General features: G+C 37.2%; 2 protein-coding genes across 2 annotated transcripts in view; both read left to right on the top strand.

Annotated features, from left to right (window-relative positions):
- Positions 1 to 304: 304 nt before the first annotated feature.
- LOC113287511 (sodium/calcium exchanger NCL-like) lies at positions 305 to 5,633 on the top strand. Its single transcript, XM_026536288.1, has 7 exons — positions 305 to 817; positions 2,001 to 2,186; positions 2,718 to 2,899; positions 3,788 to 3,927; positions 4,028 to 4,268; positions 4,353 to 4,655; positions 5,002 to 5,633. Exons 1-7 carry the CDS (start codon positions 415 to 417, stop codon positions 5,248 to 5,250), a joined length of 1,704 nt encoding a protein of 567 aa, XP_026392073.1. The 5' UTR covers positions 305 to 414; the 3' UTR covers positions 5,251 to 5,633.
- A 7,830-nt stretch (positions 5,634 to 13,463) lies between these two features.
- Positions 13,464 to 13,948, top strand: part of LOC113290792 — a 37,033-nt gene continuing 36,548 nt past the window's right edge. Inside the window, exon 1 of the mRNA XM_026540380.1 lies at positions 13,464 to 13,631. Within this exon, the coding sequence (XP_026396165.1) occupies positions 13,464 to 13,631 (168 nt within the window). The remainder of the gene's footprint in view (positions 13,632 to 13,948) is intronic.

Below are 13,948 nucleotides of genomic sequence, written 5' to 3'. Positions count from 1 at the left end.
CAGCTGGACCAAGGTGTACCATCCATATATATATATTTTTTTTTGATAGGCTAAAGCTGGACCCAGCTTTCTACCCAAATTCAAAACTCCTCTATACAACTAATTTAAATACTATGGTGGGGATCGAACCCTTGACTTCCTCCTTATTGGAGTTGGAATACCACTAAGCTATGCTCTTGGACTTTTTTTTTTTTTTAAGCATCAGTAAGAAAGTAAATAATAGTAGAAATTTAACGAATTAACAACAAAATTATTCTTAGTTTTTATGGTATAATCATAAATCTCTGCCATAAATCTCTCCAACAACCAGCAGGCCACTCAGTGGCTCTTAAAGTCTCTACTTTATCTGTCTCTTTAAAATCTCTTCATTTCTTCGGACAACTTTTCTATCTCTCCAAGTAAATTGATGAAGCAATGATGATGAACAAAATCTGTATCAATTTGTTGATGTTTCTGGTACTAATCAGTTCTGTTCAGAGCAGATTCATTACATTACATAGTTCAGATCATACTGATCTGATTTCAGATGGAATCACTGATAATGTTGAGAAATCAACAACACCGTCGATTCAACTTCTGAATCGACAATCCTATTTATCAGAAGGAATTTGTGAAGAAACTTACGGATTTTTACCGTGTACGACAACAGTGTTTGGAAATCTATTCTTGATTATTATCTATGGAGCACTTATGTTTCTTGCTGCTAGATTTTTGTCTACTGGTAGTGAACTTCTTTTAGAGATCCTTGGTCCTGGCATTGTTGGTGGTCTTTTTCTTCCTATGCTTGGTGCTCTTCCCGATGCTTTACTCATTCTTGGTAATCTCTTTTCCCTACCTATATAATTTGTTCGCTATCTTCTTTGTATGGATCTTTTGGATTTTCCATTGTTCCAATTGTTCCATTTGATATTGCTCGTAAAGTTGGTATTTGGTTTTCATCTTTTTTTTTCATGATTAGTAGATTTTATTAAAGATTTCACTGTTTTATTGGCTATTTGAATTTAACTGTTTCCCTTAGATTTCTCTAATCTAGATTTCATTGTGCTAAACACTTGACTAAAATAAGCAAGGTTTTGAACTTGTAATGAATAGGGTCCTCAGTTCAACATTTTCACAAAATTTTGGTACATTTTGATTGGTTGATCAGTGTTGAATTTGATGGGTACTGTAAATTAGAGACGAGATTCACTACATTGCTGTAAATTATGCACTCTTACATGGAAAATGAATTTTAAACAGCAATTTTCTTTGCGTTATTCTATTAATTTTCAGAAGCAATTTGTTGTCTTCCTATACCACAATTGGATTTTAATGTGTAGTTATATTCACTCAATTTGAGCGAATTGATTCACGGCTCATTGGCAAAGAAGTGAATCATTGGTCATTCTTGATAAACATCTAGATGAAGGGAGACTGGATCATCTCTCCTTTAATCTCATAGCTCAAGGGTCCACTCAGTCGACCCCGACTATAGTTACGAAAGGGAGGGTGCACCATACTTAAGATGGTCCTGCGTCGATTGCGCGGGTCAAGATCTAGATGTTCAAGTTGAGCATAAATGAAGGAAATGATTTCTTGTACACATATCTTGCTCAGTAGTGCCAAACTTTATCTAAATGAGTCACTATTGCACTGAAACACTGTTTCAAGGAACTAAGAAACTGTGTGCCGTTTATAAGCAACAAGAATGATATAACTTTTCTTGATTCTGAGCAGTTAATCCTAGTATTAGTATTCTAAACATGGATGAAATTACGGCTGATTTTTGCTGTTTGACCTCTGTCGTTATAACCTCCAAACCTGAATCTATATATTCTGTCGGTTAATTATTTTTCTTTCAAATTGATGATCCCATGTAAGTATACCCTAATACAAAGATAGTACAAAGCTAAATGTGTTGGTTACTGCTATTCACGTTCTTAAATATTCAGTATCCTGGGCATGCTTTGTTCCCACCATAGTTGGTTTAATGTTGCATTTGCATTACATATTTTGTACAGTATCTGGAATTTCTGGGACTAAAGAAATTGCTCAAGAGCAGGTCCTAGTTGGAATGGGTTTGCTAGCTGGGTCGACAGTCATGCTTTTGACTCTACTATGGGGATCTTGTGTCGTTCTGGGAAAGTGTGATATTGAGGATTCAACTGCAGTAGATTTAAAAGATACCAAGAGATTAAGCTTAACAGGTATGCTCGTCTATGTCTCATTTCTGGGGCACTTTCATTTAGTTTCCTTTTCTCCCTTCTTTTTTTCCCTTGTGATAAATGAATTATTAAGTTACAGCTTACATGTTTTTTTGAACTTTAATACCTGAAGGTTTGATGTTACTTCATAACGAAGATGTTTATGCATATTTTCATAAGTTCCTCCTCGTACATGTTTTTAGAGCCTTCCATTTTTTCTTTTATTTTTCATTGGTATTTGTAAAGTTGAGAACGGTTTTTTTTTTTCTTTTGATAAGAAGTTGGGAACTCCATCACATGTAATCCAAGACTCAAGCTCATGTCACTGTATATACTCATTATTTAGTTGTGAACTTCAATAATAGGCATAACAGAAAACTACGAGTTCATCTAGTCTTAATAATAGGCTGTATCAGATTCTTATCATACAGTTGCGTTTGATGACTGAGCCACTGAACAGATATCTCATTATGACTTATTACGAAGTTTTGTTGCTTGCACAACATATAATCCACAGTCTCTTCTTCTCTGCAGGTTCTGGTGTAACTGTCGATATTTGGACTAAATATGCTTCATGGATAATGATCATATCTGTTGTTCCATTTATTATTGTTCAACTACCACAGATACTTCATATAAATTCAGGAAGGCACTTAGTAGTTTTGATTTCACTGATCGTTTCAGTTACATTGTTGATCTCTTATTGTCTCTATCAGGTATGCTGTTTGTTAATGGATTTCATTATTTTTTTCTGGAAACATATATATCTTCGACATGCTGGAGTAGCTAATTATTTTTTTAACATATATTGCTTTTCTTTTCTGTTCAACTGTCAAATAACACTAAATATAACACAAAAAACGGGATCACTGCTGTGCTGTAACAAACTTTTTTCTTTTTACTTTTTCTTTAGAACAAATAGTTGGAGGAAATAATTATGGCTACTTTTCAAAAGACTTGATATATACGATTTGTTAGCCATTGTCGAGAGTCGACATAGGCAGTTCATCTTCAAGAACCTCTCTTTACTTAATAGATTAAATAGTGGGTTTCAGCTCTTTATAAGTTGAGAGTTAAAGAACCTTTTAAACATTCATTCTGCAGAACAATATCTATATATTCTTTTTTTGTTTGTTAAGTCTGTTGTAAAGGGTCCTTCAAAAAGAGATATTTTCTCTACTTGTACACATTTCCTCGGCAGGAGTAGGATTTACCAATGCCAACTATGAAAAATGATAGTTTTGGCATAATGCTTAACCTCTTTAAAGAGGACACAAACAAAAGTGAGAGTATCTCATTTGAAGGACGCAGGGTACACTTAAGGAGTCTTTTATAGGAAATATATTAAAATCGACCTCTTCAAGTGATAGAGAGTAGGATTGACTCTTAGATGTGCAAAGCCAAACAGTACTCGGTTGGAACAAAATAGAGTCTCTTGGAGGTCAACTTTCCATGTTGATGCAGCAAACAAATTCCATATATCCAGTCAGCTGGTGATGCTCAAAGGAACTAATAGATACATTTTGGTAATTACTATATTACTTATTGCTGTAACATACCCTTTAATGTTGAACTCAGACGTCAGTTTTTAATTTTTGTTGCAGGTGTTTCAACCTTGGATTCAAAGGAGAAAGCTTGCATATGCTAAGCATAAACATGTAATGTCAGGAATTTTAAGACATCTGGACCTTGAAAATAAGCTCATGACAGATGATTATTCTCCAAATATAGATGTTATTAAAAAGTGAGTCCTTGTCATGCGTTCTTGCCATTCTTCTTCATTATGGTTGTTATTATATCTGCTAACACGTCTTATTTTTATTCGTTTTCCTGGATAATAACAGGTTATTTAGATCATTGGATTTAAACGATGACGAAACTTTATCAGTTCAAGAGTTACGAGCATTAGTTATTGGAATTCGCTTTGAGGAAATAGAATTTGATAAGGAGGATGCTGTGATAAAAGTGCTTTCAGATTTTGATACATCTCGTGATGGTTGTGTCGATGAGGAAGAGTTTATCAGAGGAATCTCAAAATGGCTTGATGAGGCGAAGCCGCACAAAATGATCCATAAATTTTACCAGGTATGTGATATAATGGTTTTGAATTCTCTTGCATTTCCAATTATGTTTTGCATCATTTTAGCATGACATCTCCAAGTAATACAGCATACAAAGAAAGAACATGATCAGTGGTTGGATGAAAGTGATGAGGTTGCAGAGGGTGTTGAGAATCCCAACTGGATTTCAGTTAAAGCTGGATTACTGTTATTGCTAGGAGCCACTATTGCAGCTGCGTTTGCGGACCCACTTGTGGATACTGTTAACAATTTCTCCACTGCCACGAGTATACCACCTTTTTTCATCTCATTCATTGCTCTGCCTTTGGCCACTAATTCCAGTGAAGCAGTGTCAGCACTTATTTTTGCTAGCAGGAAGAAGAAAAGAACCGCTTCCTTGACATTTTCGGAGGTCTCTCTCTCTCTCTGATGTCATCACATATATATATATATATATATATGTAGATAGGAAGGTAGATACAGATATAGATAGATATTAAACTGCAAGTACCAGTATGAATTGCTGATAGGAGGAATATAATTGATAGGGTGATAAATAAATTGGATTCTTCAAAACACATCACTTGCTTCAACATCATGTAGTACATGCTATACCCTGCGCTCTTGCAGAACTTAATTAACTTATAATTGTTGCTGATCATCAAAAAGAAAATACAGTAAAACTTTCATAAGCAAATTAATAATTGAAGTAAATTATAATTGAAAGCTAAACCCTTACGGAGTAATTGATTCTGCAGATTTATGGAGCAGTCACTATGAACAACATCCTTTGCCTTTCTGTATTCTTGGCTCTAGTTTATGTGAGGGGACTGTCCTGGGACTTCTCAGCTGAAGTACTAGTCATTCTTATTGTGTGTGTTGTTATGGGTCTCTTCACCAGCTTCCACACTACCTTTCCCCTTTGGACATGTTCGGTTGCATATGTACTCTATCCTTTCTCGCTCGTGCTGGTTTACCTTCTTGACTATGTGTTTGGATGGTCATAGACTTTTGTCAGTCCAAAAGTAAGATGAGAAGGTTAAGTGAGACTTAACCTGTTCGTGTATTTTAATTGTTGTCAACTTTTGGGTGAACATTGTCTTGATATCGAACAAGACTTTATCTATCTTTATGTGTTGTTATGGGGTCTCTTCACCAGCTTCCACACTAACTCTCCCCTTTGGACATGTATGGTTGCATATGTACACTATCCTTTCTCGCTCCCTGCTTGACTATTGATGGATGGTCATAGAGAAAATATTTCAGTAAACATATACCTTGTAAGCAGGGAGTGTCAGTTTCTTATTTGTCCAGTCTAATAAGTATTCTGTTTTAACATGAAAAACATAGAGATATAAGCTCATTGGTAGTTTAACAATCATTATATTCTGCAGTTCATATCTCCAATTTCAGAAACATTACAAACATAAATAATTATTTCAGACCTAGATGGCATGTATATGTGAATTTTGCTGATCTTTGGGCAGTGAAAACCCCTCCAAGAAAAACAGGTACAATGTGGAAATTACTGCATAAAAATGTGCCAACAGATGATATGGTACTCTTCTCTGATGCTAGCTTCGCGTCTTGTTGCAATCTTTGTGACACCCCTCGAAACTCAGCAACATTTGTTTTTCAAATGCTCCCTTTGAAACTGGATAGGAAGCATTTTTTTATGTTTTTATAACGGCTACTAATATTTGTGACATGTTTAGCTTCGTTTGCAGTTTCAAGTTTCAACTGTAGTTCTCAATTAAGAAGCCTTTATGGGTGGCAATTGTGGATTGTATCTGGCTTTATGGTCGATACAAAACAAGTTAGGTTTCCAACATGAAGTGGTTCATATAAAATCAGCAGCAGTGAAGCTCAAGCTTCTCATTAGTGAATGTGGTTGTCTCGGCATAAGATGTATGCACATTACTATTGCAGACTTGTATATTCTGAGATTTCTTAAGATTGAAAGCATTGCAACAATGGTACGAAAATTAGTTTTTGGTGTGACAAATGGGTGGGTCAGGTTGTTTTGAAAGATAGGTTTGAGGAATTATACAAAATCTCAGCAGTAAAAACAGCAACTGTAAAAGACATGATTTCTGATAATGGAGCCTGGAATTTTAACTTCAAAAGAAGCCTGAAGGAACAAGAAATAGGTCAAATTGCTGATCTGTTACAGTTACTAGGAGATTTTGCAAATCTTATTGATGATGAGGACAACAGAAAATGGGGATTTGGAGGTGATTTCTCTGTTGCAAATTGTTATGAAGCACTGGATGTTGATGGTTTTACTTGTTTTTCCTCATAAACAAGTCTGGAATCCTAAAGTACCTCTGAAACTCTCGTTCCTTGCGTGGACTCTTTGTCATGGTGGTGCTCCTACTCTTAGTATGCTTCATAGAGCTGGAAGGGTGCAGTCTAATTTGTGTGTCTCATGTGGTGCTGAGCCTGAAACAAAAAAGCATCTATTCCTTCATTGTGTGGAAATTAGGAAATTATGGCACTACTATTTGGATAGTTATCAGGTCAGCTGGGTTTTCGCAGATACTGTGAAAAGAAATGTTTGGGAATGGAAAAGATATAAGATAATAAATTTTAAGAAACAGATTTGGAGCTTATTGCCATTTGTTATTTGGTGGACAGTGTGGATGAACACAATGGACGAGTTTTCAGAAATCAGAGGAGAAATATGGATCAGATGATCATATCTTCAAAATGCTCGTTGTATAATTGGTCTTTGAATTCAAATTTGTTTCATGGATACTCTTTGAGTACCCTTATATGTAATTGGCAAGATGTAATTCACGGATAGCTTAGCTATCTCTTTTGTGTTGATATCTTCATCACTTTGATGAAGTATCATCTCTAATAAATTTTTCCCTTTATCAAAAAAAAAGAAAAAAAGCATTGCAACTAAGGCTCATATTCGTTGAGGTAAATTGGATCCCACCTTTACATGGATGTTTAAAATTAGGGCGTTCCTTTATATACCTCATAAAAATACTGGTGATACCCCTTTATCCATGTACTCACTAAGAAAATTAGGCTCAGATCCAACTTTTCTTTTTTATACTCAGGCCCAGATAATTTTCGGGATCCAGTCGCACCCATTTTTTTTTTTAAATATCAAAAAGTCGCAGAAGTACTTGTTGATGGTGGTTTTTAGTCCAGGGCTAAAATTGTAAAACCCTGCATTTATTATGTTGTCATTCTGCAAAGAGACAGAGCCATGTAAAGTGGTGAGTACACAACCTCTTCACTGGAGCATTTATTGAGCAATTCAATATGTTAACATGAAATTTATCCAGAATGGTGCATGTAGCAACAATCCCAGATATTCTGTAAATTTCGGCACCGTGCCTGTATTATTCACTAATATAAGGTTGACTGAATACTTTCTGTGCTATGTTCCCCGGCTGAACCCTTAGTATTGGTATGACATGACAATTAGTGTTCACTCGCAGCAGAGTAGCATGAATTTCCCGAAGTATCAAGGTTAAGGCTTTGCATAAAAGTACTCAATCGGAAAGCATACCGCTCTCTGGCAATAAATTTAAAGAACTCTGTGCAGAGTTCAATCAATTTTGTGATAATTCACAAAATTCAAATCTCAACCTAATTAATTTGCAAAAGTAAGATTTCACGCCCCACGCAGTATATCAGATCCTGCTGGTCGAAAATAAACCAAGGCAAACTGGGAAATTGATCCGCCATGAATTAGTAGGTGCAAAATCCTACCAAAAATCAGAAAACAAAGAATAAAAGAGGAGCCGAAGAAAATGGGAGCAGCAGAAAGGGAGGTGTGGCCGTGCCACAGGCCAGCCGGCGCCACCTGCATATGGCCACGCCCCCATGCTACTTGACCGGCCCTCCTCTTTCCCATCGACCAATCAAGTCGCTTTAAATCCTCCAAAAGCACTAGAGGTGTGTCCGCCCCCTATGTTTGGCCACCCCTTTTCTTGACCAATCAGGTCGTTTTAAACCCGCCACATGCATTAAAGGCCAAATGCACCCTGCCACGCTACCATGTTAATTGGCATGCCAAATGCGCCATGACACGCCACTATTCTAACTGGCATGGCAAACGTGCCATGCCGCACCACCATGCTAATCGGCATGCCAAACGCGCCCTGCCGCGCTAACATCTTAATTGACATGCCAAACGCCCCCTGCCGCGCCAACATCCTAATCGACATGCCAAACGCGCCCTGCCGCGCCAACATCTTAATTGGCATGCCAAACGCGCCCTGCCGTGCCAACATCTTAATCGACATGCCAAACGTGCCATGCCACGCCAACGTGCTAATTGGCATGCCAACGTGCCACAATAAGCACGGCTACGTGCTAACTCACTTTTTTGATCGTGGCCAACGCCATGACAAACTCCAATTAGGGTTTTATGATCAAAACACGACTTTGAATCAGTGCCATTAGTCGAAACCCTAATTTTTGGTCGTGGCTCAAATTACTCCACTTTGGCCTCACAACATGCCACGAGCCATGCTGGGCCCAGGAAACCCTAAAAATGGCGCCATGCTATGGCTACCCGTGTCCATCCTTATGCCTGTGGTCGTTCCCACCTTATGGATCCACCATAACTCCTTTAACGCGACCATGGCGCCATCTGCACAAACAATGTCACCGTCCCGCGGCCACATGCCATGCGCGCTAATTAGGGTTTTGGCGTGCCAAACCCTAATTTAGGTAAGGTTGCTACACCAACCAAGCCAAGTAATGCTCCCTAGAGCATTAATTCTGATATGGAAATTGGAGCCAATGTTGTCGAGCCATATTTGGGTCTAACACCAATATGCCAAAATATAGCTGCCACGGCTACGCCGGGCGCTATTCGCGCCACTATGTCACCGGCATATGCCAACCATGCCGTTGTGCCACTGGCATGCATGCGATAAACGTGCCACCATGCCACCCGCATGTGCCAATGGCGCCACTATGATATTATCAAAAGCCAACAAAATGTGGCCATAATCAACGGCCACCCTCTTGCATGAATTACAATCTCAGTCGTCCAAATTCGCCACAGAATTGACAGGCCTATAGAAAGTCTTAGGAGATCAGCCAAGACAAGCCTAATATCATCACACACTATTCTCCTATGACAAGTCTCCTGACTTTGACTTGCCACACATGGCTATCTGCTAATTAGTTGGCATACAATTAATCAGAATATCCAGGTCTTGCACACAAGATTCACTCATCAATCTGTTGCACATTTTTCACGAAAATACTCGAGACATCAAACATGTCACAAACTGTGGGATGCTCATCAGAGTATTGGTCTGGCGGTTTACAGCGTGCGGCATGCAACATGCCCATTATAACAAAGTGTCAGAAAACGGGGCAGTTAGTGGCGGCAAGAAGTAGTGGGTGTAAACTAACCCGTTTCTTTCAGAGTGGGAACGTGGTTTCTAGCATTTACACATTACCTCACTTCTCCATCACTCAATGATTCCCACTTTCTACGAGATCAAGGTGCGTTCAATTATGACTTGTATAAATAGGTTTTACCTATTTCAACCAAACAACAGATTTTTGGTTAACAACAACACAAGTATCCAGAAAAACACCAAAGAACTGATAGCTTACATTCCGCAAGCCAATTCCACATTCTGATACAAGTCATAAAACAGTCACACCTTCAGAATTAACCTGGTTCCAACACCTTCTTCGATTCTCTCCCTAAGACCAACCCTTCTCCTTCACTTTATGACCAAAGCAATACTGGAACGACCATTTCTTGGTTTAGGCCAGGTTTGTACAGATTGATCTCTCGAATCTAAAGTACTCCCATGTAGTGTATTTGTTTAGGTCTAAACTCGTTTCTCAAAAACACACCCAAATTTACCAAAACCGGCAGAAACAGTTTTTACCCTAAAACAGTACTAAAAAAACCCTTTAGCGGTTTCGGGAAGTTTCATTAATTCCCTGAAAGGGTCACACCATTTATTTCTTTAGTCGTTTCTTTTTTTATCCTCCATTAACTCTGTAAAGGATCGATCTGCAGAGAATTTTTTTTCTCCATCATTCAAATAGACAAAATCGATCAAACAGTTTATAAACCATAGAAACTACTTACAGAACTTCAATCGAGCTTAATTCAACAAAAAAGGAGGAAATATCAACAAAAACACGTCTTCAGAAGTCAAAAGCTGATAAAGACAAGAAATCTGGTATGAAAACCTAGTTTAATCGATTGTATTCTTGCATGCATTCAGTGTATTTGATTATTTATTTTCTCGATTTTAACTTTTATTCTTGATGATGATGACCTAAAAGATGAAGATGGGAAATCGAAAGGGAAAATCAAGTCGAAGAAACAGAACAAAACCGGTGAGATTTATCATTAGATTCATCTGTTGGTGTTTGATTTTGTTTTTCTCCATTTTTTTTGTGATTTTAAGTTTTGTTGTAGTAACTGCTGATGATGAACCAGAAGCCGGTAACCCGGAAAAAAATGAAGAGAAAATCTAAGAAGAAAAATGTTTCTGGTGAGATTTTCATCCTATATGTATTTACCCCTATTTGTTTTACTTTATCACTTTCTTTTTCTTCGATTTTAACATCATTTTTACCCGTTGATGGTGATCACGTTGAAGAGGAAAAAAGAGAAAAAGATAGTGACCAACCAATAAAGGAGATGAAAACCAAGGCAAAGCACGATGCCGTGAAGAAGATAAAGGAAGTCTCTGGTATGCATATACTAGTTCATGTGTGATCCATGTTTGCATAACAAAGTTTGCCGAGAAAAACATATGTTATGCAGGAAAAGATGGTGAATAACATGTTATGCAACATAAATTAAAATGTGCATAACAAGTTATGCAGATGCATGAAAGGTTATGCTTATCAAAAATTACTGCATAACTTAGTATGAATAACCCATTTTTCCATTTTACTTCTTCAATTTTAACATCATGTTTATCTGTTGATGATGATCACTTAGAAGAGGAAAAGGGAAAAGCTGATAATGACCAACAACTAAAGGAGATGAGAACCAAGGCAAAGCACGACACTTCTAAGAAGAGAAAGTAAGTATATGGTATGCATATACACTAGTTCATATGTAATTCATGTTTTCATAATAGATTCTGTAGAAAAAAATATATGTTGTTATGCAGGAAAAAGTGTTGAATAAAATGTTATGCAGCATAAGTAAAATGTGCATAACCCGTTATGCAGATGCATGAAAGATTATGCTTACCAAAGTTACTGCATAACCTGTTATGAATGACTTATTTATTTTTTCCACTGTGTGTTAAAAAAGATCATGAAGCAACCTCGTCAAGGAAATCGCAGAGATTGAAAGATTAGTAATCACCTAAACCTGAAGCAAAGAAGAAAATAAAGACAAAAAAGAAAGCTGGTGAGAACTTAACTTGTCTACATATTTCATGTTTCTGAACTTTTATTTATCTTGATATTTTATGTTATGCATGATCTTGTTCTTGTTTGCTATTAGATTCTGATCGGTTAGCTGAGCGTGTCGTGAGTGCAATCAAATTAAATCACTTATTTCCACATAATTAACTGGTAATATAATGGAAGCAAGGATCGTTCCCACGAAGAGCAGGGAGTTTAGTTGTCAAAAAGGTCACAAATGGGGGGTTTTGGTTTTTAGATTTCAAAGTAAATAAACAAAGCAATTGAAAGATTAAGTTGTAATCAATAGAGAGAGAGAGTTTATCGAGGAATACTTATTAATTACTAAACCGTCATCAAGTTACTATATCAATCCATTCATCCTTAGTACAGATTATCACCAACCGTAGAAAAGCAGCTAGATCAGTGCTATCCCCTAAATCCCTTTAGTCACTGGACACGGAAGTTATCAACTACCAGATTCTATTCAGCTAAGCCACCAAGTAGTAGATCACTCAAGGTGTAACCAAATCAAACTATTTAAGCTCTATGAATTTATAGATTTATCCTACTAGTTATACTCTTAGATCAAGGTCCACTTTTTAGTGTTGTTTATACACACAATTGCTCCACAGAATCCCTCTGCAAGATCTCGTGTTTTATACTTGTGTACGATTTATTCGACGATTACTTATCTCCTAACTCAATACTAGCATTAGATTAAATCAACTAATCAATTCAGTTGGCCACCTAAACGATCAATCAATCAATCATAAACATTCTTTTTAGTATGAACATACGACAATCATATGAGAAGAACTTCAAAATAGATTAATATAATAACTCAAATCTTGTCTAGAACTTAGAATTCATCCTCAATCAATTATGGGTTTAGCTACTCATGGATGTAGGAGCATCCATGTTAAACATATAAGAAAAGTAAAGAGATATCGTTAAGATTGATGAGAACCGCTCCGAAACCCTAGCTCCGTTGTTGTTTTTCCTCTCCAAACTTGCAAAGTTGTGTAAAAGATATCTTCTTAATTCCTTGAGGCTCTCCTTATATAGTACCCACGAAACATAGGGTTTAGAATCTGTCCGGGACCGGGTTTTACACGTTTTAGAAGTCAAAAGTCGCACCTGGCTACGGTTGGGTTTTTATATGTTTTCCCACCGTAATGTCCCCTGAGATTACGTACGCTTGGGAATTTTTAGTTTCCAAACCGTAAGTCCATATGTGTTTGCTTACGGTTGGGTTTCCCTACCGTATGTACTTCTGAATCTCCTCCTTTACATTCCTTCACCATTTTGGCCATAACTTCTTCATCCGACGTCCGATTAAGATCATTCTTTTGGCGTTCTTTTTGTCCCGTCGTCCTATACAAGACAGTGTCTTCAAATCCTTCATATCTTATCATTTTTGTCTACGATTTGGTTGAGAATTCATTCCAAACCATAAGCTTCCCTGGATTTGCATACGGCTTGCTTTCCACGCCGTAACTCTGACAATCCCTTGTGAACCTGATTCATCTACGGTTGGGTTGATATGATTTCCCAACCGTAACTCTGACAGAAAATGTGCTCTTATTCCCAGGCATACGGTGTGGTTTTGTAGCACTTCCATACCGTAAGTGGCCCTGAGTTTGCGTACGGTTGGATTTCCCCACCGTATGTATTTCCATAACTTGGTCCTTTCTTCTTTTTAGCTCTTTCAACCCCGATTCCATTGACTTTGGATGATTCACCTAAAGAAACAAATAAAACACAAAACAAGGGTAATACAAGGATAATATGCAAGAAATATAACTAAAACAAGTATGGAATGGACATTAAAATCATGTGAATTATGCACGTATCAGTAGATGAGGAGCAATTAATTGCTAATGCTAGTTCACCTAGAGTTCAGACTGAGAAAGCTACTAAAGAGAAAAAGAAAGCAAAGAAAGCTACACCGAAGGAAGTTTTGGATGATGATACAGAGAATGAGGATGATAATACAGATAATGAGAAAGAAGTAGATAGGATAAAACTAATCCTAGACTTCCATTATGAAACCCTAATACTAGTAGATAGGATAACTGATAACCCTCATTCACTTTCTACACTCTTCTCTCTGTTCGGCCTCTACTCTTCTTCCTCCTCAGTTCTTCTTCTTCACCTACGAACGACAATTACCTATCTATTTCTTCACCAACAGTCCATCAAGAACAACAACAACTTCAAATCTTCACTAGAAATCGACAACAATCGAAAAATCAACAGATTCAACACTTAATCTTCATCTGTGAACTTCCTAGGTATGAAAATTTTGGGGGTTTTTTTTTTTTTTTT

Source organism: Papaver somniferum, chromosome 6, assembly GCF_003573695.1.
Source record: "Papaver somniferum cultivar HN1 chromosome 6, ASM357369v1, whole genome shotgun sequence".
Lineage (NCBI taxonomy): Eukaryota > Viridiplantae > Streptophyta > Magnoliopsida > Ranunculales > Papaveraceae > Papaver > Papaver somniferum.
Note: the sequence above shows the minus strand (reverse complement) of the source record. Positions and strands in the feature narration are given on the sequence as shown.